We start from the raw sequence: 26271 nt of genomic DNA on the forward strand, positions 1-26271 counted from the left end.
CCGCCGCCGCCCCGGCTCCGGCCCTACCCCTCCTCCGCCCCCCTCGCACCGCCTCCCCCCCCCCGCCGGCGGAGGTGAGGCGAGGCGCGGCGCCGACTGCGGCGGCCGTACGGGAGGAGCGGGGCGGCGGGCACCGTGCGAGGCGGCCGGCGGCATCCACCACCCCGCCCGGCGCTGGGCACAGCCATGGGGAGCAGCCGCCGCTCCAGCTGCCGCGGAGAAACTCCCCTCCGGATGTCGGCTGCCGGTGGCCTGGTCTGAGCAGCAGGAGGAGGAGGAGGAGGGAGAGGAGGAAGGGCCGTAGCAGCGGCGGACTGTGCAAGTTGCGCTGTGCCCTTCTTCTCCCCGGCCCGTCTCCCACCCGCGGAGCAGCATGCGGACTGGCCTCCGCGCTCCCTCAGATGTGCTCTGGCTGCCGCCGCCTTCAGTGCATCCTGCTGCTGGCAGCGCTCACCCGGGCGCTGGATGAGACGGGAGCGGGGAGATCGCTGCTGCGGTTCCGCCCGCTCCTTCATGCGGGCTTCTGCTCCGGCGGGGCTAGCAGCGCCGCCGCGGAGGAGCCGGGCCGCCCTCCCGCCCGGGGGGCCCGCATGGCGTGCTACCTGGTCATCAGCTCCCGGCACCTCAGCAACGGGCACTACCGCGGCATCAAAGGCGTCTTCAGGGGACCGCTCTGCAAGAAGGGCGCTCGCTCGCCGGTAACTGCCACCTCCTCGCCCCCTCCCTCACTTGCCCCCCGCACGGTAGGAGCGGTGCGGGCGGATGCCCACGCTGGGGGCGGCCGGCGCGGCTGCGGGGGGCGCGGGGCGGGGGCGCCGGWTCGGTGCCGCTCCGCGGGGCCCCGGCGTGGGCGCTGCCTCGCCGGGCGCCTCGGAAAAGTTTCTCCGTCGGCGGCTGCCTGCCTGAGCGTGGCCGCGGGGACGGGGCTGGGGGCGGTGCTGGCGCTCGGCGRTGGGGCGGGGGGGCTACGGCTTCGCCGGGGTTATCCGTGGACCGCGTAGCGGGCTCTTGCCCAGGGAAAGGTTAATTTCTGACGCTTTGCTGGGAAGTTGGAGGCTGGTGGAGGGGAAGGCGCCGTGCCGGCTCCAGGTGTCGCGGTTTAGTACCTTGTCCAAGGTTTTGACGCGGCGGAGTGGGGAAGCGATCGTTCTGGCTTCGTCTGCCAAAAAATGCACTTGCGAGTTTGGCTGCGGCGCGTTGTGARCTACCTGTCGAGACCGACACCTAGGTAGAACACGCGTGAAGTTTGGGGCGGTCCTGCGGAGACTGCAGACCCGTCGAGCTACCCTAGACGGTCTCCGTGAGTCGCTAAAGGCGTTTCGTAGGTGCGAATGGGAGTCCTGTGCCGCGCGGGGCGTTCGCCGCCGATCCCCGCCCGGGCCGGGGGCAGCGGGTGCCGGGGGAGCCGAGCGGAGGTGCCCCGGCGCTGCCTCTCCTCCGCCTCTCCGCGGTGGTTGTGGCATCGTAATTGCCTSTGTAGTTTGACCGAACTTCCCCCGTCACCGTGCCCGGTGTCAGTGTGTGACATGCGGAGGGGTGCGGACCTGCCAYCCACGAGTGCCAGGGACACCTTGAGCATCTGGTGGGACTCCCTCGGCTTCGGCAGTGCCGGGTTGTGCCCCGTAACACATCTATACCCTAAATACCTTTCAGGAACTAAAGTCTTTGCTTTCTCTTTCTTGACTTTCAATGACCGAAAATGACAAACATTTCACKACGCTTCCCAAATCCCCTCATCCCTTCTGTGTTTGTGCCAGCACTCTGATAGAGCACCTGCAGGTTCTTCCCTTGTACTGCTGTATCTGTCATGAGCAATATAACACAACTGCACCGCAGGTATCATCGATCAGACATTGGCTGAGCTGGGTTTGTGTTCTCTGACCCATGGAGCTGATCCACTTTCCACTTTCATGTGTGGAACCTCCTGAAATGCAGGCAACATTTACTGAGATGTCTGCACAAAATTAGGTCAAAAAGAAGAGGTCTCAGAGATCTAGAATGGGAACAAGCTTGGTTGTAAATACGTTTTATKTAGTAGAACTTTAAYRAYTGATGTTCAAGTTGAGTAGTATCARAAGCATGGGAAGATATTCCCCTCCAAATAGCGTTATGTTCCAAATCCTTCGCTTTCCAATTTCCTGCCCTTTCTTTCTAACTGCCTGCTCTCCATCTAAATACATCATAAAATAAATTTGTCTGACTCTGCTAAGAATAAAATCCTTGTAAACATAGTTCTGCTACCAGGTGGGAGTAATTTTTGTTTATATGTAAGCAGCAGGGAAGAAGACCAATGAAAATTGATGTTCCTCATTCTTTACAGGTGTATTTTTTTAAAGCGTATTGTTTTAAATTGAAGCATCTTAAACCARCCATCTAGGGTTTAGTGGAAAAGGGTAAAAGCTACGAAGTTGAAAATAATTCTCAAGTCTCTTTGACTGTATAGAAATGTTCTTTCATGTGAGCTTTCCAGAGTGTGGAAAAAAGTAGCAAGGGCACTTTGTGTTGCTTTTCACTAAGACAGAACATCTTGTTTCCTAAATTTGTATTACCAGCAGTTGGTTTTATATGTTTTGGGAACATTTCTACAGAAAGGATTGAATTTTAGCAATCCTTAGCTTTTATTCTAAATTTTTTGGGGGAAACTTTTACATCTATACATATATTTCTCTTTTTTTTCTTTATTTTCTTTTGTCTTTGTTCAGTGGCTACACTTTGCAGCTAGTCAGGCTTCTGAGGTCATAGGCTAAGTTCTTTGGAGAGGGAGTGCTGGACAGCTCATGGGAGTAAAGGTGCATGATAATGTTTTAGTAGCACTGGGTAATTGTAGCTCTGTAACTTTTTAGTGTTTGTGATATTTTCAATTTACTACTGGTTTATGTACACTATTTTCATATTTTGTTACAGAAGTTCAGATTGTAGGAGATAAATAGAGGATGCTTAGTTGGCACAGTGACTAATCTGCATGTGCCTACAAATTTATAACTTTCCAGACCATATCCTTCTTGCTTATCAGTGTGAATAAAGTTGGGAACAGTGAACAGCAAATAACACCACCTGGAAACGTTTTGCATTATGGATGTGGGAGTCATGCATATTGAGATTTAGTATTGACTGAGGTAGTAAAATTGTTTTAAGCATGAAAAATGCCCCGCAATACAAACAAACCCTCCAACTATTGGGTTAGACTTGGAACCACTTCTTACACTTAAGGAAGGAGTCTTAAGCAAGTGGCATTTATTTGTATTTCCTCTGCTGTGCTTTTATTTRATCCTTCCTGATTATAACTTTGAAAGATACAAGTTATGTCTTGCAGTCATTTGTCAAATATTGAATTGGAAGCAGCCTTGAAGATTTGATTTTACCATTTATACCATTAAACAATCTTACATTTGTACACTATGAGTGATCTTATGCATGGGTCTACATAGCCTTTAATGGACAACATGTACCTTTCTATATTTAACATGTTCTGCATTAACAGACCATGAAATGTCAGTAGACTTAAGGCTATGCTTTAAGAAATGAGAACAGTGGTGAATGTTTTAAATACCTTTATCAAATTTCATGGTTTTATGAACAAGGATTTTTTCAGTCTGGGTGTTATTGTAGTATTTATTTAACATGCTTCACTATTTTTTGTGCCAGAAACAATTCTGGTCCTTCTCCTGATATGCACAGAGACCTTTAGCTGTGGCAGTTCTAATAAGAACAAGATATGTAGGACTACAAGGATAACACACTTTGGGTATGTCATGAATTTTTTGAAATGTTGTCATAAAAACCTTTAAAATTGTACCTTTGCCCACTTTTACATGTTGGAGAAGGGACTAGCTATGAATATAGTGAAGCTGGGTCTGAAGTGAGTGGTGATGGATTCAGAAAGAGTGGAATTATTAGAAGCAGTCACCAGTGAATCCTTTATCAACGGAGTGTGATGGAGTCACACGGGGAAGGAAATGCTGAGTTTGAACATGATGCCAGCATTACTAAGGATAATGGACAGTAAGCTGAAGAAGGAATCTGCTTTTTTTAGGGACCTGATTCTGTGCTTTAAGCTTTTATATTTTATCTGAAAAGTAATATTTGGGAACATATTATGAGCAAATTTTCCATGTCTGAAAATTGCTATATAGGGAAATGCAATGATACAGAAATATTACTTACACTTCAGAGTGATGATATTGTCTACATATTTTTGAGTCCTGAATAGATTACATTGATCAGTATACTGGTTTTACATTTTGAAGTGGTGATAGATAYGCTGTCATACTCACCTGCAGTCCAGCCTGCTCAGAGGTTTACTGCCACGCTTCACAAGCCTGGCAAAGCCGACACTGAAAAGCACTTGCCTGTGGAACTTTTAAAGAAACTTCCAGGATACAGCAGAAAATGGTACTGGGAATTCAGCAGATGGCCCCCTTGCTTCTGAATCCTGAATAAGCCAAGGCTGTTATTAGGGTGCACTGTTCTGCCTGTGGCTTTTTAAGATAAGATATAAACAAAGTCTCGTTTACTACTCAGTATTTAAAGATCCCTTTGTATTTTGAAGGAAATAGAAGGCTCAGAAGACCCAGTACCTTAGCCCATTTCTGACTTGGCTAATTATTTTTCTTCCGTTGTTCCCTGCAGCTTTAGCTGAATACAGTATTTTTCATGTACTTCTCTAAGCTGTTTTCAAATAAAGCTGTCAAGCAGCTGCTCCGTTGCACTCGGTGCTTGCCTAAGTTCTTTGGGTTGTTGGGGGTGGGAAAAGTATCTTTTCAGTTACTGAGTTACCTTTAAAAAAGCGCAGCTCTCACCCCATGTCCAGAGGCTCCAGTAGTTGTAATTAAGTACATTGCAGGTACTTGAAAGTAATGAGGGTTTAGTTGATRCTGAGCCATAAGCAAGCTGTTTTAGCACTAAAGCAAACATCACCAGGACTGAGTAACACCTTAGCACTCTCCGGAGCAGGTAACAACACTAGGCACTTGGAAACTTCTGCAAAGACTTGAGTGAGCCTGAGGACAGAATGATTGGAAATAGAGAACAGGAGGGCCATGGCACGGGCAGCTCTCTCCATCTGCCTGAGTTAMATGGGGAAACACTACCACTACCAAGTCTGCCACAAAGAGTGACAAGGTTGTGTTTGCCACCAGTGAGGAGAGACGTGTGCCAAGCACAGTTGTCAGAAAGCAATTTAAAGACTAGACATGGTGGATATACCATGTGAAATACAGTCTAGGTGACAGCAGGTAAAAAGGAGGATTCACCATATATCTGGGTGATTACTGGAAGACCAAATAACTTGTGGGTTTCTGACTATAAGCAAGTCATCCTTTAGCCCTTGTGARTATATCCTCAACAACACTGAAAGCAGAGAGGAAGGGTATGCTGGAGGCATCACAAGGAAAATRCATGGAAAGTAAAATTTGAGTAAGGAAATACAGTCTAAAGGGACTGATCACAAACCAGCAACTCTAATAATAAGTCCTCCTACAAAAGGAAAGGGGAAAAAATCCAACTTTACTTACAAAACTTGTGGAAAGAAAAAAAAGAGAGAAATAGTAAAGAAAATGGAAAATGGAAAATGGTACTTCCACTTTTCTGTGCCAAAAGTMTCTGGCAGCTGCCTCCAGCACAAGTGGCTGCCTGCCAGGGGGGATTCTGTGCACTCTTCTGAAAGCTCAGAGCTGGCTTACAGAGGTATCTGCCTAACATAAACCAAGGGCAGGCACTCCTGCTTAACTGTTTCTGATCTCATTGATTCCTGGCACTTTGTGTCTCGGAGTGGGCTGAGTGTGTTTCCTACCAGCCTTCCTGCCTCCACTGTGCTGGAGAATATGAACATTCCTGCAGCCCACACTCAACCTTACGGTGACCTTATTTCCTCATTTCATGGTTCCTATTACGGTGCTTTTTGTGCGATTCCGCAACATGTGAGAGGCAGAAAGAACTTTCAGAAAATGGGAATGTGCCTTTTGCCACATGTAGCCTTGCTGCTCATGCCTTGTGTTAAACCTGGTTTTGTGGAATGTATCACTTCTGAGCATATTTTGATCCTAATTCAGTGAGTGGGTAGCACTTTGTATATAGCRTTGCAATTAAATTTAATCATCTTCAACCAATTTCTGCTGGGCCCATTTCCTTCACCTGCAATTAGCAGTAATGTTAAACAGGTGCTTTATGTCTGACAGTACCTTTCCAGCATTCTAATATTTTTATTGGTCCCTCAATTGAGTTCGTAAAGCCAGATCAATTTCTCWGTTATTTTACATGTGGCAATGCTTGTTTGTCCATTAGTTCCAGAATTATTGCTGTTACATCCATTTACATTCTCACTTTCAGTTCGTACGCATTTTACTCACCCAGAGCATAGCAGTTTAGTGGGTTTTCTTATTTTAAAATTTTTTTTATTTAATCCTGCACTGTGTACAAATTTGAAAATGAATGTAGAGATCTAGTGATTGTGGAACAATGCTCCCTTGGATGGTGTTTTGAGCTGTTAACCAGGCCCTGAGCATTAAAGGCTGTTCCTCTGCCCGTTTTCTGGACTCCTGCCCACATGTGCTGTCCATGGTAAGCACTTGCCTGGCTTTGCTGGGGAGGATGCTTCAGTTTCTTCCTCTGTCTAAATGGATGCTTTGTTCTGACCACTTCACAGCTAACTAAACTGAGTAAGTTCATTTATGCAAATTCTTGCATGTGACATTAGACTCCTTGAATAGGAAACTGTGGTCAAAAGAGCATCATCATCTGAATTTACTTGTTCCCTACCAAAGTTTTGCAAAAGCTGCCTGGAAAAGGTACCTAAATGGATAAGGAAAAGAAAGCTTTAAAKAATGGCCAAAGTGTAGACCTTTTTTCCTGCTTGTGTTTTGACAGTGGTTTGTATAGCCTTTGGCTGCAGTGGTTGGGGCTTTTTAGTTTTGGGATTAGTTTGTTTGGGGTTTCTTTTGCGTTTAACATGAAGAACCTTTGTTAAGTCTTTTTATTTCATCACAACTGATCACTTTAGAAGAYTCAAGTCATCATTACCTGCAAATGTAATTTTACTCACTTGTCCTGGGGAAAATATTGACTTTTCTGTGGGAAAAAAACCAGACATTTGAAATATTTTTATCTGTCTGCTGAAAGACTTTTATTTTGAAACACCACTGTGGTACACAGTGAGAGTTTTGATTTTACTGCTGTATGTGTCTATCCACCTGTATAAGCCTGGCTTGTGTATGGATATACCTTACATGGTGCCCTCAAGGTCTTCACTCTGAAAAACTGTGCATCACATTTGTTACAACACAGAGCAGAACCTGTAAACTGTCTTTTAGAGCTCAAGAGTTCAGATCTTACTATGTCCGTTTTGTACACCTTCAACAGTACAAAAAAAAATGGATTAGGGTTAATTTACATAAAAGGTCAAAATAAGTTTATTACAAGGTCAAGTTAATGTCAAAGAGAAGTACAGATGCACACACTTGCAGGAGCCAGAATTCCCAATATAACATGCAGTACCATTAAAATCCARTTTGACTGTCCCAAGAATGAAGCAGTCTTCACTGGAGAATAGGCATTTTGTAAACATGTGTGCGTGCAGCAGCCTGGGCATGTAAATATTTCTGAATAGCAACAAGTAGATTCTTTAAAAGAAATTTTTAGTATTCGCATTGACAGTAATAAGCACTGTGTTTCGAAGATTCAACCTGCTCTGCTCTTAGCCTTTGAACCTTCAAAACTCTGAATGAGCAATATTAAAATGATTTATGTTGATAATCTGCACAGGTGATACTGCAGCTACTGTAATATTAGAGCCAGATATCTAGAGTTCAGTCCTGCATTTCTGTATTTAATGTGGGCACATATCACTGCTTGTCTTGTGCAGTCAACTGCAGTGCACAGGTATCACGATTTGTCATGGGTTAGGTAAACACACCTGAAAATGCCTCTCACTGTGCAGAATGTATTGTTCTGTACCCAGTCATAAGACACTTTAATAACAGCTTTTTCTTTTTTTTTTTTTTTTTAAATACTAGAATAAATTTATGTGCATACTAGATAAGATGTAAACATCATCAAAATTTTGTCCCAGTTTCATAGTTATGCATAATGATAATTGGCAAGCTGGTTCAAGTAAAGAAATGGAACTATTGCTGGGAGATTGCATGCAGCTCTGAAACAATTCTTACATTAATCAGCTCTAGTTGATATCAATTTTTCAATTGATGTTTTCCCTGGAACACATTCTAAAACAGATTTAGTGCTTTTGTGACAACAAAATATTCTATCAATATTCCACTCAGACTGAACTGGAGAGCTGTACTTGGTGTCTTTGAGAAAATTCTCAGTTGTAATCAGCTGTAAATCTGCAGCCCTTATTTCCAACTTAGACTGCAATGTGTGGGGAAGRCTTGTGAAACTAGATCAGAAAGCCTGAGAATTCCCTAAAATACAACCTTTGATAGCGAAATATTTGCTAGATTATATTTTGGGGTTAAAATTATAAATGAAATCTGTACAAATGCTATGATCAGAGGGTCTGCTAGAAATGCAAATTCTTATAGTTATTAAGGTGCTCTGAGTACTTTTTTCAAAGAAAAGTTTTCATATTCAGATTTTTGCACATGAATTTTATTAGCTTTTGTGTGCTCTAGAACTGATGAGTACAATTTGTTCATCTAAACTTATCTTTGTTTTTCTGTGCTAATTGTTACAGCTTCGGTTTAGTTAGGACTTCTGTGAAGTGTGTAAACTCTGACCAYGGATTTTACTGGGAGATCCAAGAGAAGCAGAACGGATATATTTATGCCACCCTGTGTAAGACACTGAAAAACTGAGTTATGATTTTGATGTATTGAGCCTGCTCTTGAGTCCTTGTCTGTCATTGCAAGAAGCTTCTGATGATGCATTAGAGGTTGACAGAGAAAGAATCTGCAGTKATGCTCTCCTCGGTTGCTTGGTGAATATTGTGGTCCAAACGCTGGCCCAGGCAGTGGGTGGGGGACGGGATGATAGTGAGGGTTTCTCRGAGTGGGAAAGGCACTGCTTCCTTCCAGATGCTGCACTGAGGGCTCCTCTGTGCTGGGAGCATTGTGGTGTAGGAACACAAGATCCAGGATTCCCACAACCCATGTGCCTGCAGGTCTGTGCCAAATTGCAGCTGAGAAGTGTGCAGTCATCTCGGCACAGGGAGGGGCTGCTTCCTCTGATGGGCACGGATCAGAAACTGTCACACAGCTACTGAGGACTGGCTCAGAAAATGGAACTAAAAAATGCAATCGTGTTGGTCCCCAAAGAAAACAAACTTGCAATATGATGTGCCTGCGAGTAGTTTGTGTGTACCAAATAATAAATACATATCCCATAAATGTCACTGAATACACATGCAGCTCCTCCAAGCTGTCTGAATGCTTAACTGCTGTCCTTACAAAGCCATGCTACTGCTCTTCCTGTATGGAATTCCAAGGCTGCTTTGCTGTATGCATCTACAGGAATGGACAYTAGAATTCTTTCCCTTCTTAACGTTTCAGTACACGCTTACTTTACTTTAAAGAAACGATAGCAAAACTCATATGAAAAAGTAGTTTAGTCAGACAAATGAAGAAAGATCAGGTTGGTACTATATACAAATATTTCAATTTTCATTTGCATGATAAATATATCCTTGGGTATTAAATTCGGAAAAGAGGCAATATAAGGAACAATGTTGGAGAGACCGCTAATTCACAAATAAGCATCACTTTTTAAAAGTTCTTTTTCTGGGAGTGAGTGATAAATTTTTGTGATGACTAATAATCAGTGGAAAAATCACAGATGTGTGCTTTTTGATGCAGATGTATTCATATCCTATAAAACAAAAATGACATTGAAATAAGTCTTGAATATGTAAACTTACTGATATTATACTTTGTCCCATTTATAACCAGTTTATAACCAGTGTATCGTATACAATGTGCAGCAGGAGMTTCTTATTGTGTATACTGTTCAATAGATATACTTCATTGCTTAGCATTATAATAAGTGTCTTTGATAAGTTARACTTCAAAAGATACAGATCCAATATTGTGGTTATTTATCTCAGAAGCAAACCCTTCCCACAAAATAAACAAAAAATGCTGTTCAAATTTATTCCCTAGAGGACATGTCTTATTTGAAAATGATAACACTTGGTAGAGAAAGATACGCCTTTCATTTCAGCTAGGTTAATAAATCTGTGCAGCACAGGTTTAGAGCTGTCTTCTTATTATTGGGGAACAAGTTTTCATTCTGTGAAGTTAAAAAAAAAAAGTCTTGACAGCACTGGGCTTTTTATTGTGGAAAGCAGATATGATGACTTGAAATAGAGGGTTGTATTCATATGCCATGTTATGACTTCTAATGGGGAAARGATAATAGAGCAAATAAAATCRTTGGGATTTTTTTKKTKGKTTTTTTTTTCTTTTGACAGCTATCTGCTGTTTATATTATTATTTCTTCACCCTAAAGAATCACTGACRTTGTAGGTGATTGAATTTGATATCTGTGGGTTGTGGAATCAGCCTTTAAATATTTATGCTGATTTGCATACATGACAGCTTTCATCAGTAAAGATCATTATAAACAGCAAATTGGAAGAAGTTAGAAAATTCCTTTCCTTGAAAGGGATTTAAACAAGTTTACAGAATGACTGAACAGCGCCTGCATAATCTTYACAGTCAATAAAAACCAAAGGCAGAGAAATGTGCTCAAAATCCCCAGCAAAAATGTTTTGTTTYCACTGTGTATTCTTGAACATTTTCTCTTTAAGCTATAGCAAATGAGGCTTACTTAATATGTAATAAATACTAGCAATATTCCAGTAGAAAAACAGTTTTCAAGGCCTTTCCTTTTAAATCTGGAGTTCATCTGTAAACTTCAGAAAATGGACCTTGAACACCCTTTCCCACTACTGAAATACAGTTTCTTATCCCAAGCATTTCCCAAAATATGTCTTGTAGTAATTTTATTTTCCTGATGCTCTGACTAGCACTGTCTGAAGAACAAAATTATGATTAAGAAAGCRTAATATGTAATATGTAATTTTTGAAACTGTTTTTATTGCTGTGATCTACTGCTTTACCAGGCAATATAATAACCTCAAATAATTTTTTAAAAATCCATAACTCACCAACATCCTGAGCCACCCCAAATCATTGCAAAATAATCATTTAGTAGGTGAGATCACCATGAATGTGATGAATCACTGACAGCCTTTCTTCCTGTGTCTGCTCAGGTAAAGTTCAGATCTCGACCTTCTGCTTGCCTGGGAGTCATTATAGCAACCCTAATGAGCTTCCKGATGGCCTTCTAAGAGCAATAACTGATTAAGTAATTGTAGCACCTTTTGCTGAAGTTTTAGATACTTAAAGCATTCTGAGCTGTCTTCCTACAAAAAAGGCATGGCTGCTCAAGTTGTGTGTTGCTAAAGAAACTGTTCCTTTCTATCATTGTTAAGGTATTTCTCTATGTTTATTTTTCTAACCTCTGGCTAATAAGGATGGTGACTGCAGGCATTAGGCATTAGCCTTTAAAAGATTGATGCTTTTGATTACAGCATACTATAGGATAAATTACAGGGTTCAAATCTCTCACAGAGTAAAAAAGGATATGTGATATCTGAAGAAACATAAAGGTGTCAATTTTCTACTCGACGGTACTAATATGTTTTGATAAGATCTGCATAATAAGAATGGGCCCTCAAATACMGTGATTTAGTACTGCAATTGTACACTACTCACGGGGAGAACAAACGATACAAATGTGAATCCTTGCCTCTGCTCCGAAGGACAGTGAACAAAGACTTTAGGCATTACAKCTGGCAGGCGTGGAGAGGACTCGGTTCTCAGAAGTGACTGGCAAGAGGAACGRAACGGGGGATAGTAAATGTGCACAGGGAGGTTAATTGCAGAGTAAATGAGTTTGCTGCAGAAAGCGCTGAGGCTCAGATCCTCAAAGGCAGTGTGTGAGCAATAGTAAACAACACCAGGGAATGTGCCAGGCACTGGAGTCAATCAGCTAAACTGTGAAATTGTGAGCATTGTTTCCAGTGTTTGTGGTGCTGAACTAGTAGCACTGCCCCAAACATTTCTTGGAGAGGGGTTGGGAACATGGATAGGGCAGAAACATTACCATCAATGCAGTCTCAGTTCCTAGAGTTTAACAGCATTGCTGAACTGCTCAGTAAYGACAGCTAAAAGTCTCCCTTCTATTTTTAACTGGCTTTGAAATCCTACCCCTGTGTTGAGCTGCAAACCACCTACAGGGCACACTGCTCAGGATTGTTGCTCCCAACACTATAACTGAGCATCGAAAGAATGGTGGGTGTCAGTTGTGCTGGGAAGCATTGTGAAGAAAACAGCATTGATGGCAYTGCCACTGCTTGAGCCTGTTCACTTACTAGAATTTGTGTAGCCTGGGCTCCAGCTCCACCAAGCTCTGCAGCAAACAGGAATGTGTCTTGAATTGTTGGGACAGCTGAAGATCGAAGGATGCTGGCTGGATCCAGATCCTGGATCAGAGGAAGGGGCTGGCTTTCCTCACAAATCCCATTACAGATCTGTCTYGTGCTCCTGACAGGAGGATTCCCAGTAAATGTGATATGCATCTGCTGACTGAATGAGAGAAAGTTCAGCTTCACCACTCAGGCAGCAAACTTCAAAGATGAAGAACAGATGAGAGTATTGGTGAATCATAATGAGCTTCTTGGAGTATTTTCTGTGGTTTCTTCGAGCATTCTTAGAATTCACAGGGAGCAGAAGTGCACAGTGACTGTTCAGGGCAGAATTTTATATGTAAATCAATCTGTTAAATTGATTGCATTTTCTAAGGCTGTTTTACGCCAGCAGGACTTGGCCCTCAGATTTTATTTAGATTTTTTTTCAGTAAGTCTGGCTGAAGTTAGCGAACACTTGTTGCTAGGACCTCCAAGGTGGAAGCATCACTGGGATTCAGTCATAGAATTTCAATTAGAAGCAAAATGCAACTGTGCTCCAAACATAAAACCTTATATATCTTTTTCTGGACTCTATAAAACGGCTGTTTTTTCTGTACTACTAAAACACAAACAGTGCTGGTTAAATACAAACCATGTTGCTATAGCACATGTATTCAAGCAGTTAATGCAACACCTTTCTTTTTATGGAGCACATCTTTGGTTTGTGCACTTCCCTGAGATAACACACACAGTTTGACTCAGAACTTGCTTCCACTTTCCTTATCCTCWTAGCAGGTAGGTGTTCACAATTACGGGTTATTCACTGTGGGATGTGTTATACTAGATATTTTATAGGTTCATCAGGGTAACATTGGGGCCACCTACTTTTAGGATCCAGATTTCTAGTTGAAATAAATCCGATCTTAGTAAAAGAAACATATGAATCACTTTTTATCTTTCCAGAAGAGACGAAGCACCACAGAAATCAGTTGCAACTTTTGCTGGATTACAAATGCAGAGCAGTGCATTTTTGAAATGTGAATTAGTGATCAGACTTAAAGTCTCGATATTAGCTAATATGAATTCCTAATATAGTATTATCTTAACGTATCTGAATATTAAATTATTATCCCAATCTCTGCTGCTACAATTTTTGTGCATAAGTGAGTGAGTAACTAGGCTAGTTAACCAGTTAACCTCAGCCGCTGATCTAGTAAGTGATAAGTTTCTTATGAAGGACAAGTGCCATTTTCAGATTTCATTTGAAATGTAAAGCATTATCCTTTATTAACAATATAAGATGTATTTTCTGTGTTTGCATGTTTAGCTGTCCTGTTAGGGATTTCTGTTTGTTCTTTTCCTTTAATTGCAGTGTTGCGATRCTGTTAATTTCCTCTAACACAATATTTACCAGAAACTTGCCAGCAGTCATTATCTGTAAGGCTGCTTGAGCAACAATCCTTTAATGGCTTCAGTGGGATCCTGCCCTCTRATAAAATAGGAGGGCTGGCATTTATTTCCTCATATTTCCACATTTCTTCACAAGGCTGGAGAGTCACTGTGCTGTTTGGGCCCTGCAGGTGGGTGCACACCAGGAATGCWGTGGGAATCTGCGTGACTGCAGGTCACCGAGTGCTGGAAAGCTTTTGAGCTTGGTGCTTTGCTGGACAAAAGGGAGGTGTCACCTTTGGACACCTTTGAGGACAAGGACCTCACCTTTGGGATGTCTTACTGCTTTGATGTTGTTGATGGCGCCATTTGGCAAGTGAGAGATCTGCTTGTCTTGCTCTACTACCTGAATGCGGTAACTATTTTCATTGTGATCCTAAGCGATAACCTGATGAGTCTGGAAAGTGCAACTGTGAAGCAAAGCCTGGGAAAATCACATCTGTGGSTATGCCAGAGGTTTTGTGAGACTGCTTCAGTTTCTGCAGCTGGGGTGGATTTCTATGATGATTCTCTGCTGGCACATCTGAGCTCACAATTATGCCATGTGCATTGTGGTACCTACCGGGCAGTGCTCTCTGACTCTGTCCCAAAGTTCAGGAGGAAACCAACATAAGATGAAGGATGGAATGGTGAAGGGCTGGCTCATCCTGCCAAAGATGCACTTGAAGTTCATCATGGTTCAGCAGCCAGGGCATGATGAGGCAAACTGSCTTGGGAGGGTGAAAGGGACAGGAAAAAAAGGACAAGCAAAGTATGGGAAAACTTTATTTTTCCCATTGGTTTTGTTTTCATAGTGCCAGCAAACTAGAGAAAAAGTGTTCATCCATGGCCAAAGGTCTGCAACATGACAGCAGATCTAAAATAATTGACACAAAGAATTAAAAGCTTTAGAAATCAGAATTTTGGCAATTTTAAATGAGGATATTTTTGCTCTCCCTGTAGCTGCTTAATGAATTACTCCTCAACTGCAGCTGGAAATCAGCTCTTTCACTGTGATATTTAGCCTTCTGGCAGTGGTTTAATCCACCCCCAAAGCAATTGAAACACTGATACAGATTACATGGGATTTTAGTTAATTTATGTGTACTTATTCTGTATATATGTATGGGTTTTGGGCAATGTAATGGAAGTAGGGTTGATTTTAGTATGCAGATGGGTGAACAGCCTCCCTTGCATGACTCTAATTCCAGTGTTTTTATTAGTGTGTGTAAACTACAAATTGTTGCTCTTCTATCACAGTGAGTGTGTTTATCACAAACTAAAAGTTGAGAAGATGCAGCTTTTGTCAGGGGAAAAAGAAGAGAGTTCCCCTCTTCAGGTATGATGTTGAGAATGTTTTTGAGTAAAGGAGGGAATAAATCAATACCTTTTCTAGTTGCAGGACCACAACTTTTCRTGGCAGGTATGTCCCTAGGAAGCATGGTTTTTAGGCAGGCATGTGCAATAATTTATGTCTGAGCCATTTGTTAATATTGGCAAAGTGTCACGGGTGCTCCGAGTGCTGATGGCAGGCTGGGGACAAGGAGGCARCAGCAGGTCGCTGCTTCATCCCCGCACTGAGGGTTGGCATTTCACGCAGAGAGGGGTCAGAAAGGTGCATCATTCACCCCGTAACTGGTRCAGGAATGAATCTGTGCTCCTCTGAGCTGTTTCAAGGAGTTTTACTGAGTTTGACCTTCATGATTTTCAGCARCATCTCTTGAAAAAACGTTTATAAAGGATCCTGGCTCCAATGCAATTACTCTGCCATGTGCAGCGGCACATCTTACTCATTCTATAAACGTTWTATGCTCCCAAGGGGATTTAAGAGTAAATAAGACCGCAAGTACAAAATTAAAATATCAAATTAATTTTGTGTTATACACACAGAGTGATGGATAGTGTCAGTTCAGGGCTTGATCCTGCATATGTTGAAGCTGAGAAGATTCCTTGGTGTTATTTTGGTTTATGATTGGCACATAAAAGTCTTGATTTTTTTTCTAGTTGTAGAAAACCCCATGTTATTAAATAAATGTAGGCATAGCATATTAACAAAAAATAATGGCAAATGAGAGATACATTGTGTTTTTCCATAAGGAATATAATACAAAATTCAKGGCAGCATTTTTTTATTTCCATGAGGAAAAAATACACTTGCAATCCTATAATTAYGTTCTGAAACAGAAATTCAGTCAGATTACTTTCAGGTCATTACATTATCTGCTTTTGAAGGTGGCAATTGGGGATTACTGGGTTTCCATCAGGTTTGGCTTAACAGCAAACAAGGTTAACATAAGTGGTTGTATAGCTGAGTTAATTTTAAATGATCTTTAAGGTTGAGATATTAAGGCTGAAATGCCTTTAAAGCAAGCTAAATGAGGCTTGTGTTTTGAATGTGATCTGATGTATAATTAGATGTCTCCTACAGAAAGGTTAGAAGCTGTAATCCAGTGTTCAGAATCAACAGCAGAACCGTGTCTTTTTTAATTTAGAAATGTATAAAACATAATAGAAACTGATTTCAAAGATTTACATATATGTAAATGTGAGGGTATTGGAAGGTACTGGATTAAAACAGAAAATTTGGGATTATGCAAGATATTGTAAGGAATGTGAATTCTTACTCTGAATGGTTGGGCTACTAAAGAATATGTGTTTGGGCAGTTGGTATCATTATACATTAGAAGTAAATACATAGGGAAAATTATTGGAGTGAAGGATTTTGTGTAAGCATTAGCACACCAAACACTATCCTATGTAATTCTCTTACAGGCTACTGTACCTTTACTAATATTTTCTCATTTTTCAAAACTGAACAAGCTTAACACTTTTCAGAGGCTGTTTAATTAATTTGTTGTGAGTTTTTGTGACCAAAAACTGACTATTTGGCTCTATCCTTAATAAAGTGAATTTTGCACCTACTTTTTTTTTTTTATTTTTGTTTTCTCAGAAGGAAGGATCAAAATGATGGCAGTGTTAGCTCAAAATTTAGGCCAGTTTCTTTTGGCTGTTTGTTGAAATAGGATTGCTGTGTTCTCTCATGAAGGGAGAACAATGTCTTTTTCACATGTACCCATGCTAAGTCAGCTTGAATTAATGTTGCTGAATGTTCCATGGTGGAAGGAGCTTTGAACCTAAATTYGATTTTAGCTTTCCTTTCTGCAGCCTGAGGACAGGAGTAGGACATGCAGTGTTTTCACAGAATATGAGAAATCTTGTGGACATTTGGCCACCTCCCTTTCCCTCTGTGTTTATGCATTAATACGGTAAAAATATATTCAGCAAGCATGGAGAAGGGAAAGTCAGRAGAAAAGGAAGGCTGCAATGAGTGCTGTATGAAGGAATCCTTTCCTGGTTTCCATGATGTCTCCCTGGAAAGCTCCAGGTTTGCTCTCGGTGCTTTCTGTGTGATGGGTCAGTGCAGAGCATGCACCCACGGCGAGTGACTGAAGAGAAGGGCAAAGAGCAGGGGGACAGCAAAGGAGGGCAGCAGAGGCAAAGATGACCATGTCCCTTCCTCCAGGATCATCTCTGCACACAGGGCTGCACAACAGCAGCAGCAGCATTGGGAAGAACCTCCATTAATCTTGAAGAGAAGTAAGAGGCAAATTGAGGGGAACCTTTGCTTTGTGGTTRTGAACTGCTTGCAGAAAGTAAAGGGACCCTCCCTGGAGTCAGGGGAGATTATTGTGTGTGTGCATGTAGACACTTAACATGATCCACTTTCTAAGCCACCATATCTAAATATTGCTGACATCTTTACAAGATATAAAAATAAAGGAAAGCATATTTTCACTAAAACTAGAGAAGATGTGATCTAGTATTCTCTTGATAAAATGTTACTGGAGAGGGAAGGAATGTGTGAGGGGAAATTAATGTTTAAATTAAAAATATATATTACATTTCCATACATTCATTTTARGTTAATATTAACAAGACTAAAAATTTATCACATTAATGTTAGGAGAAGAGTGTCAGTAATTTTTGCCTGGGTCCAGTGGTAGCATATCTATACTTCACTTGACACATCTTGGCTCTGAAAATTTTAATGAGATTTCTTCCTTTTCCAGTCAGAAACTTTCTGTGCACTTAAATGTCTAGCTGCTACTTGACTTTTGAAAAAAATAATAATGCATCAGCTTTGTTAATGAAGGTGAAAATTCGCCGGAAGAATTCGCCAGGAGAACTTGAATGTTAGTCACCTGTATTAAACACAGGATAATCTAAAAATGGCAGGCCACTGATACTGTATTATAATACTGATATTATTTGAAATAGTTTGCATGACCAGTCAATCTTAAATCAGCTGCTCTGAGTTCCAGGCTGGGGTCRTTCAGCACAGGAACCTCAGCCTGGGGCTGTGCTTGAACCCAGAGGTTGGAGCTGCAAGGGGGATTCACTGTGCAGGTGATTTAATCAGAGTATTTTTGAGCAGTGTGCTGGGTGAGATCACATGGAGGGATGGCATGTGATTGTTCCTGACCATACAGGGATCCTTTTATGTTATTAAAAAAAATTGAATAAAATCTACTCCCTTTTGATCAGTGGGCAAAAGAGGAAGTGGTTATATTGTGCAGTGTTYGCATGAGAATAAGTGATTGGTTTTGTAAAATCTGCCAACTTTTTTTTGTTGTGATAGGCTATACTTTATTTCTTTACCAAAACAGTAAAAAAACAAGGAGAGCAAATATTAATGGGYATTACAACATATAAATGGATTATTCATGTAATGCTACAGGACACCTATCCTGGAAATGAAAGGACAGGGGTATATTTTCTAGCGTTATATCCTTAATTCTGTCATTTATAATGATAGCAAAGGTAATGAAAACTACTTGTTGAAGACAGCTCACAAAAATGATAAGTGAGAGCAAATAGGTGACACATTGGGAAGAAGAATTCCTGGTAGTTAGAGATGACAGAGGAGGTCTTATGTGCACTATCTATTGTGGTTCTGTGCCTGCCTCCTGGATAAGTTGAGCAATTCAATTAACCGATATGAGCCTGTGTTTCATCATCTATAAAAGGTAGATTATCCTTACCCACCTCCCAGCATCTTTATAATTGATTTTTGTAAAGTGCTGTGTGATTCTCAGATGGAAGGCACTATACGAGTGTCAAGTATTATTATTATTGCTACTAGTAGTAGTAACAGTACGTGGCATTTATACTGCTCTTGCCTGTTCACAATGCTTTAACTCATGCATTCCTGCAGTGCCTCTGTGAGGTAGGTACCTGTGTGCTGTTAGAGATGAAGAAATCCAGCAATCAATATTCAGATGTCATTAACTTTCCCATTTTCACAGCATTTGTAAGATTTTGGAAAAAAAAAAGGTGAAAAAATCCTAAAATACAAACATCTGTGTGATACTTAGAGCACTTGTGGGAAGCTGTAGATTAGGTTTGGGATGTTGTCAGTTAGAAGGACACAGAAGACAGTGTTTACAATTTCTGGCAACTCTTGTTATGGCTGAACTCCATAAAAGTTTTCTTTCTCTTCCTATGTTTCTGATTGCCAAAGCATAATCATGTTTCAAGGGTAGGCTGGATGGAGCTCTGAGCAACCTGGTSTGCTGAAAGGTGGCCCTGTCCACAGCAGAGGCATTGGAACTAGCTGRTCTTTAATGTCTCCTGACCCCGAGGCTGTTCTGATTCTGTGAGTTTAGGTTTCTGTGTGTTCATCATGCTCCCACCCCGCCTGTGTTTCCAGGATGTTTCAATCAATGGTGCCAGGTTCAGCAAACCCAGGGAGCTCAGCCAAAGGGTCAGTGCTGGCTCACAGGGAGTCCTGGGCATGTTCACAGCTCTTGGCAATGCTCTKAGACAATCGTGAATTTCAAACACATTTTTGGTATCTCCAGGCTTAAGACTGATCAGGAGGTTTTGGATTGTCTTTTGATTGAAAGSTGTAAAATCCACTAAATTCTATTTTAGATACTTAATACTTTTTGTAGGGGTTGGGATTTTGTTTTGTTTTGTTTTAACTTCACTAAATCTGTCTTTTAGTAATCATCTGAGATTTTAGATTTATCTTTTTCTTTTCCCCAAATGCATACATTTCTTTAATCTCCGATAGCTTGGAAAATGGATCAAATTTCACAATAAAAAATAAACTTACCCTTGGTTCCAGTGCTGCCTTTGGTGTGGGCTCAACAGCTACAGATGTCATTGCATCTGGACRTGCTGTCTTCAAAAGCAGCTAATTTCTGAGATGGCAAATTGTCTTTGATTCACAGCAGCAATGGGCTTTGAGGCTCAGGCATTTTTCCCATGTTCAGCAGGTGTCTAAATGTCACTTACTGGAATTGAGATGTATCTGTTGCTGCACACACRGGCAGAGATTTTATGAATGCATGGCGTGGACTCAAGCAGCAAGCCCTAATTTTAATGCATTTCAGATATAACCATAATCAAACATAAACTCTGTTCAGCTTATGTGGATACAGCATGATTATACTGACACACCATACAGGGTTCTGGGGTATTCCAGTCTCTGCAGAGGCTCTTTTAAGCAAAGAATCAGGATATGTGATCTGCTCTTCAAAAGCTTTTACCTAAGGCTTCACAGGAGGAGAGCTGCAGTGTGATCATGGGCTACAGCTTATGGCTTTATCCCATGGTTTGCCTTTGAGGACTGCACTGAACTGCTATGGACATCCTCCAGTGAGCTTCTACTTGAAACAGAATGAGGTATAAATAGTTTTCAATGCAAATAGTTTTCAATGCAAATAACTTTCAGGGCTTGTTTGGATTTTTTTTTTTTCAATTAAAATCTGAAATCAGATTTATCATGAGAACTTGTTGGCCACTGTGGTCCAGGAGATCCTGAGTCAGATCTCAGGATCATTGGACATACGTGAGAAGTGGGGAAAACTTGGCTTTGAAAACAAAAGTTCAATAGTGATTTATATGCAGACAATTTCAATGAATCATTTATGTAGCACATTTGTAAATGAGAGCAAAATGTGACTCAGCCGTTTGTGATGAAAAGTGGATWCCCAGAAACATCTCATTTTTTAAGTGTTACATTCCCAACCCATCTCTAATTAGAGCTTTGAAAATATGTAATAAATGTTTCTTCTTTGTGTCCTGAACATTAAAGGTTATCAATAGCAGCAGGCTGCTGAAGTCAGCTTATGTGGCAAGAATGCTTTCATGGAAGCAGCAATGAGTAAAAACAGACTGAGTTTGAAATTCAGCACAGGCACATGCTTCAGGCTTGCCTGAGAGGTGAGCTGTCTAGAGACCTCTGTGTTGCTCACGATGCTGAAAAACTGGAAAATGACTAATGGCAGAGCTGGTGCAATGCACAGTAGGCAGGATTGRGTTCTGTGTGTCTCTGAGAGCCTTTTTGCTTTCTGCAGGCTGGCAGGGATAGGGTGCTGCTGCCCCCCTCAGCAGAAGGGAGGGCACGAGAATTAATGAAATATTATAAATAAAAATTATAAYACAGATATAAACAGCAAGACTGCCTTGTATCCCATAGGGGTTTGCATCTTCCTGCTTCCTTCCTTTTGCTCACCAGCAGAACAGCTCSATTCACTTCCACTGCCACAGGATTTGACTTTCTGCTTCAGAAAAGGGTATTTCTGTACCAGGTGGTTGTCATGTACTCTCTCTGCCTAGTTTTTGGGATACTATTTCAATATCTTGCTGTAGTTTTTGAAAATAAGATTCAATTTAGCAAACATTACCTGAATCAATAGCTTTACTGGCACAAATAAAAGTTGAAGTATTACTTAGAAGCACCTAGCAATACACAAAATAAATAGTTTTGATAGAACCCTCATTTTTACTTACAACATTCTCCATTACTTTTTTTTTTAAGGAGAAATGATCTTCTACTTTTAAATCAGCTATATGYAGAAATGTTTTAAAACAAACTTTGAAACATTTCTTTTGCATAGAGCTTAAAATTACCTGAATTATAAAATTGCGTAAAAGGGTTGTAACTTAAATGCAATTTCACTTTCAAGCTTGTACAGTAAGGGACTTTTAAATCTCCCATATACATGGACATACAATGTCAAGGTGTGTCATTAAACTGCAGAAAATTGTATTTGATACTTCCTTGATGCCACAAAAGATGTTTAAAACTTGTTTAATTATCTTACACATCCTTTCAGGTTTAAACTTTTGAGGACAATTTGGTGCATTAGATCCCATTTGATAAATTTAGGTGAAATGTAGCTGTACCAGGAGATATTTCTATGGCTATATTCTATGGTGGATTTTATATTTTATTTTTTAATATGGTGTCTCCTCCATATTACCTGAGGAAATTAAATTAAGGCACATATTTCTAAGTAATTACTTTTTAAATATATGCTGTGAAGGAAACCTCATGCAGGCCACACTTTAATATATGAATGTCAGTAGTCATCTGAATGTTGAATTTTACATTTTTGGTTTTAATTTGCATAAGGTTTTAGGGCAGCTTTTCATTTGCTATATAATAAAAATAATTTGGCTTTTGTAATACAATTTCTCAGCTCATCRTTTTTCCATAGCCTAACCAGCAGTGTATCTGCCTTAATATTGATGAAGTCTGAGTGATTCAGATGTGATTAGGATGTTTTATATCTTTTCCCTTTCCAGCAAGACTTGAAACAGGGACTCACTCATCACTTAAAAACTTAATTGCTGAATATACAGAATGTTTAATGTTATGAGTAAGGAATGTTCTTTGTGCCAAATGGTCTARATACTTACAGATGGAATATCTGGTAGTCATTGGGTTCTTAGACAGGAACTTATGTCTAGATAGAAAACATGTCCAGAATCTCATCTCACTTCTTCCAGTTTTATACCCTTCTTGCTCTGTTGATGTCACAGCTGTTTTTCAATAGTATTGTGACTGTCTTTAAGTTTGGAGAGTGTGGCTTGCACCTTACATATAACTTACATCAGAGTATTATTGCCTGTCGTTTAATCTGGCATACTGGCGCCTGTGTATTGCATGAAAGAATACAGGGTGATGCTGCTGCTGCTGCTGTGCCAYCTTTGTGGGCATTTTTGCATTTTCCTGCAGCTAGTCACATCCAAATATGCAAAACATTGTGACTGCTGTTGGCTGGGGTAGAGTTTGTTGGGGGGGGGCATTTGGAGTTTGTGCTGAGAACAGTWGATAATTCAGGACTGTTTTAGTTATTGTTGAGTGGGGCTTGCACAGAACCAAGGTTGTTTCTGTCTTTCACCCACCCCTCAGAGTGGGCTGGGGGTTCATGGGAAGCTGGGAKGGAAAATGGCCAGGACAGTTGACCCCAGCTGACCAAAGGGATATCCCACACCCTAAGGTRTCATGGTCAACATATAAAGATGGTGGGAGAAAAGGAAGGGGAGACCATTTGGAGTTACAGCATTTGTCTTCCCAAGTCACTGTTACATGAGATTGGGTCCTATTTTCCTGGAGATGGCTGAGCACCGCCTGCCCATGGGAARAGTGAATTAATTCCATGTTTTGCTTTGCTTGTGTGTGTRRCTTTTGCTTTCTCTATTAAASTGATTTTATTTCAGCCCATGAGTTTCCTCACTTTGACCCTTACGAGTYTCTCTGTGACCCTGACGCCGGGGGAGCGAACRAGYGGCTGGMGGGGCTGAGCTGCCWGCTGGGGTTAAACCATGACACTGTGAATRCATTTCCTCCAAATGTGTGTAAATCTCCTGTGCACAGTCGGCAGCTCTTAGCAGGTACCAGACAGGAGAAGAGCAGCGAGGAGATACTCTAAGGGATTTAGATTGCTCTGCAGTTGGGAAAGGAGCCTGCTTCTGCCTGAGGACAGAAGTTGGGAAGTGTACAATGTCCTTTTATTGATTCTTTGTAAGGCATGACACAGAAGAATATCCAGCCTTTTAAGGCAGAGTAACATACCAGGAWTTTTTTCAAGTGATTCAGACAGAGAATTTTGCAGGGTAAAGGTAAGAGCTGCTCTTCACACCATTTACCATCAGGGATTTACAACAGATACAACATAACTTATTGGTGTTTTCAAGATGCAGGCTTCCATGATTTACAAAAAGAAAATAAAAGCAGTAGAAGGAATAAAGCCTTGTACATAATTAAAAATTACTGTGTGCATTAAATATGTTTTTCAATTAAAAGAAGCAGTTTCAGTTAAGTTTGTCATCATCTGCTGGGTGTGGGTACCTTAGACAAAATTATAGAGTAATTGCAGGTTGATTCTTGTGGACAAATGCTTAGAACTCTAGATCATTGTGCAGCACTAATTGGTCTCCTGAAYGGAATACTGTTGGGAAGAAAATAAATGGAAATTAGGAGTAAGATAATCTCTCATCTTTCAGGTGGTTCCTAATAGTCACATATTTATTGTTATCTGTTCTGTGATGGGGTAGGCAAATTTCCAGGCTGTTCTCTTGAATCATTTACATCTGCTTTAAATGCTTGCATGGAGGAAATACAAATGTTGAAGTTAGTTATAAGAATCCATATGGCTAATACAAAAGAAATTTAATTAAAATGCGCATAGATTTTTTTCTTTTCATCCAACTCAAGGGTTGCTAATCTGACTTACTGCACATTGACTTATTGCACAATTTGAGGTCAACCTGTTTTTTTTTTAAATCCTGTGAGTTGTCTCTAGTTGTAGGGAATCTGTCTCCAGACACATGCTTGAGAGCAGGGTTGTTACTCAGTGCTTTAGAAGAACCTACTCTTAAGACATGCGTAGGGTCAGTAGCAATTAATGAGTTCATTAAGTGAACATCTCCTTCCTCTCCTCCAAGCTTGGTGTAAGCCAAACACCCAACCTGCTCCTTCATAGTCCCTACTTCCTTTATGTTCACTGTAGGTCACTACACTCCATCCAACCCAATTCCTCCAGACAGCTAATGGAGAAAAGTCGTGTTCCACCCTGGCTGCTGAGYGAATTAATTRTTTATGGTGAGTGGGATAGTGCCTWCAGAAAGAGGAACACAGATGCAGGCACTACTGAGTGGAATGGGAGATGCTGTTTGCACATTAAACCATGTGCAACCTCATAAGACTAAACCATTAATTTTTGTAGGTGTCTTTTCTAAAAATGCATTTTACAATGGAACAAATAAATAGTCTTGTTTTGTAGCACTGAAAAAAAAGTGAAATATTTTTTCTGTGTCCTTATGTATTTTTCATGTCTGGTAAATCCCATGATCATTATGAAATCAAATATTTTTCCAGTTAGGTATGTTGTGATTTTTTTTTTTTGTTTTTCTCCAAGTGATTCTATTATGTACTTGTAGACAGAGTTAAGCTTTTTGCTATTTGCCATCAAACCAAGAAATTGAAGTGGGATGAAATCAGAATAACATGAGTTTAAAGTTTATGTAKTAAAATAAATAGGAAACATTTTTTGTCTATTAGGCTGATGGCAGAAGTAAAATTAAATTCAGCCACAGAGTGCAGAAAAGCAAGATTAAATCTGTGATGCACTGTGGTTTGTGAGTGGAAAAGAATGATTCCTGCATATGTTTTACAACATCTGAGTGGAAACACTGATTCTGCAGCTTGGGATAGGAAATACAATCAGTGAAGCTGAAGCCAGGCATCTATTTATCTTAAATTAATCATTCTCCAAGTAGGCAGTTGATATCCTAGTGCTGTGTGCCATCCTTTTTACATTCATGCAGCAGACATTAAACCAAAGAGCTGTTATTGTAGGAGCTGAAATATATTGCAGCACACAGATTGCAAATGTTTAAAAATGCACTAACACTTCTGTATGTTCAGTTGGCAATTAAACTGTATTAATATTTTTTCTTTTAATACTTAAAAATATTAGGCATTTGGAAAGAGATATACTCACAGAATTCTAACAGTTTTCACAAAAATAAAAATTAGTTTTATGATCTTTAAAKAGAGAATAAAAAGAAGCTATGGGTACATTTCAAGCTAGAATATTTTCTTTTTTGTTTGTGCTTTTTAATTCAAAGAAATTTAGTTCTTATTTTCTCTAACATGTCAAAAACCAAAAATCTGAGAGTGATTTCTAGTTTTTGAATTTATGGATTGAATAACAGGAGGAAAGTTGGATTATTTTGCTGTTTCAGTTTGGACACATAGTTTAATTCAAGAACAAAATAATTCAGTCAAGAGCAATTCTAGAGAAAGACCTGCCTTTGAGGCACAGTTTCTCCAAAGCATTTAAATTTTAATTTCATTCTAGGACAGTGCCTGAGGTTTTGTCGGATTTGACCTCAAATGTCGTAAGAGTAAATGAAATAAAAAGATAATTTACTGTGTCCTACTGCAGACGTAGTAATTAGAAGAAACTAAAGGGAAGAGGAAAGTCATCATTAAGCAAAAAGCAGGAAATGAAGAAGGCAACATTTTCTCTAAAAGCATAATTTTTTTTCCCTAAGTATTGATATCTGACAGTAATTGCTTGCCAACAAAAACATTGTAACTGGAATCTTACTTATTT

At 40.4% G+C, this 26271-nt stretch overlaps 1 protein-coding gene across 1 annotated transcript in view; it reads left to right on the plus strand.

The window, feature by feature from the left end:
• The first annotated feature begins 575 nt into the window (after positions 1 to 575).
• Positions 576 to 26271, plus strand: part of ZNF804B (zinc finger protein 804B) — a 217156-nt gene continuing 191460 nt past the window's right edge. Inside the window, exon 1 of the mRNA XM_057381129.1 lies at positions 576 to 743. Coding sequence (XP_057237112.1) covers positions 591 to 743 — 153 coding nt within the window. The 5' untranslated portion in view covers positions 576 to 590. The remainder of the gene's footprint in view (positions 744 to 26271) is intronic.

The sequence above is a fragment of the Malurus melanocephalus genome, unplaced genomic scaffold (genome assembly GCF_030028575.1).
Source record: "Malurus melanocephalus ecotype Western Australia unplaced genomic scaffold, MMel_1.1 scaffold_492, whole genome shotgun sequence".
Taxonomy (NCBI): domain Eukaryota; kingdom Metazoa; phylum Chordata; class Aves; order Passeriformes; family Maluridae; genus Malurus; species Malurus melanocephalus.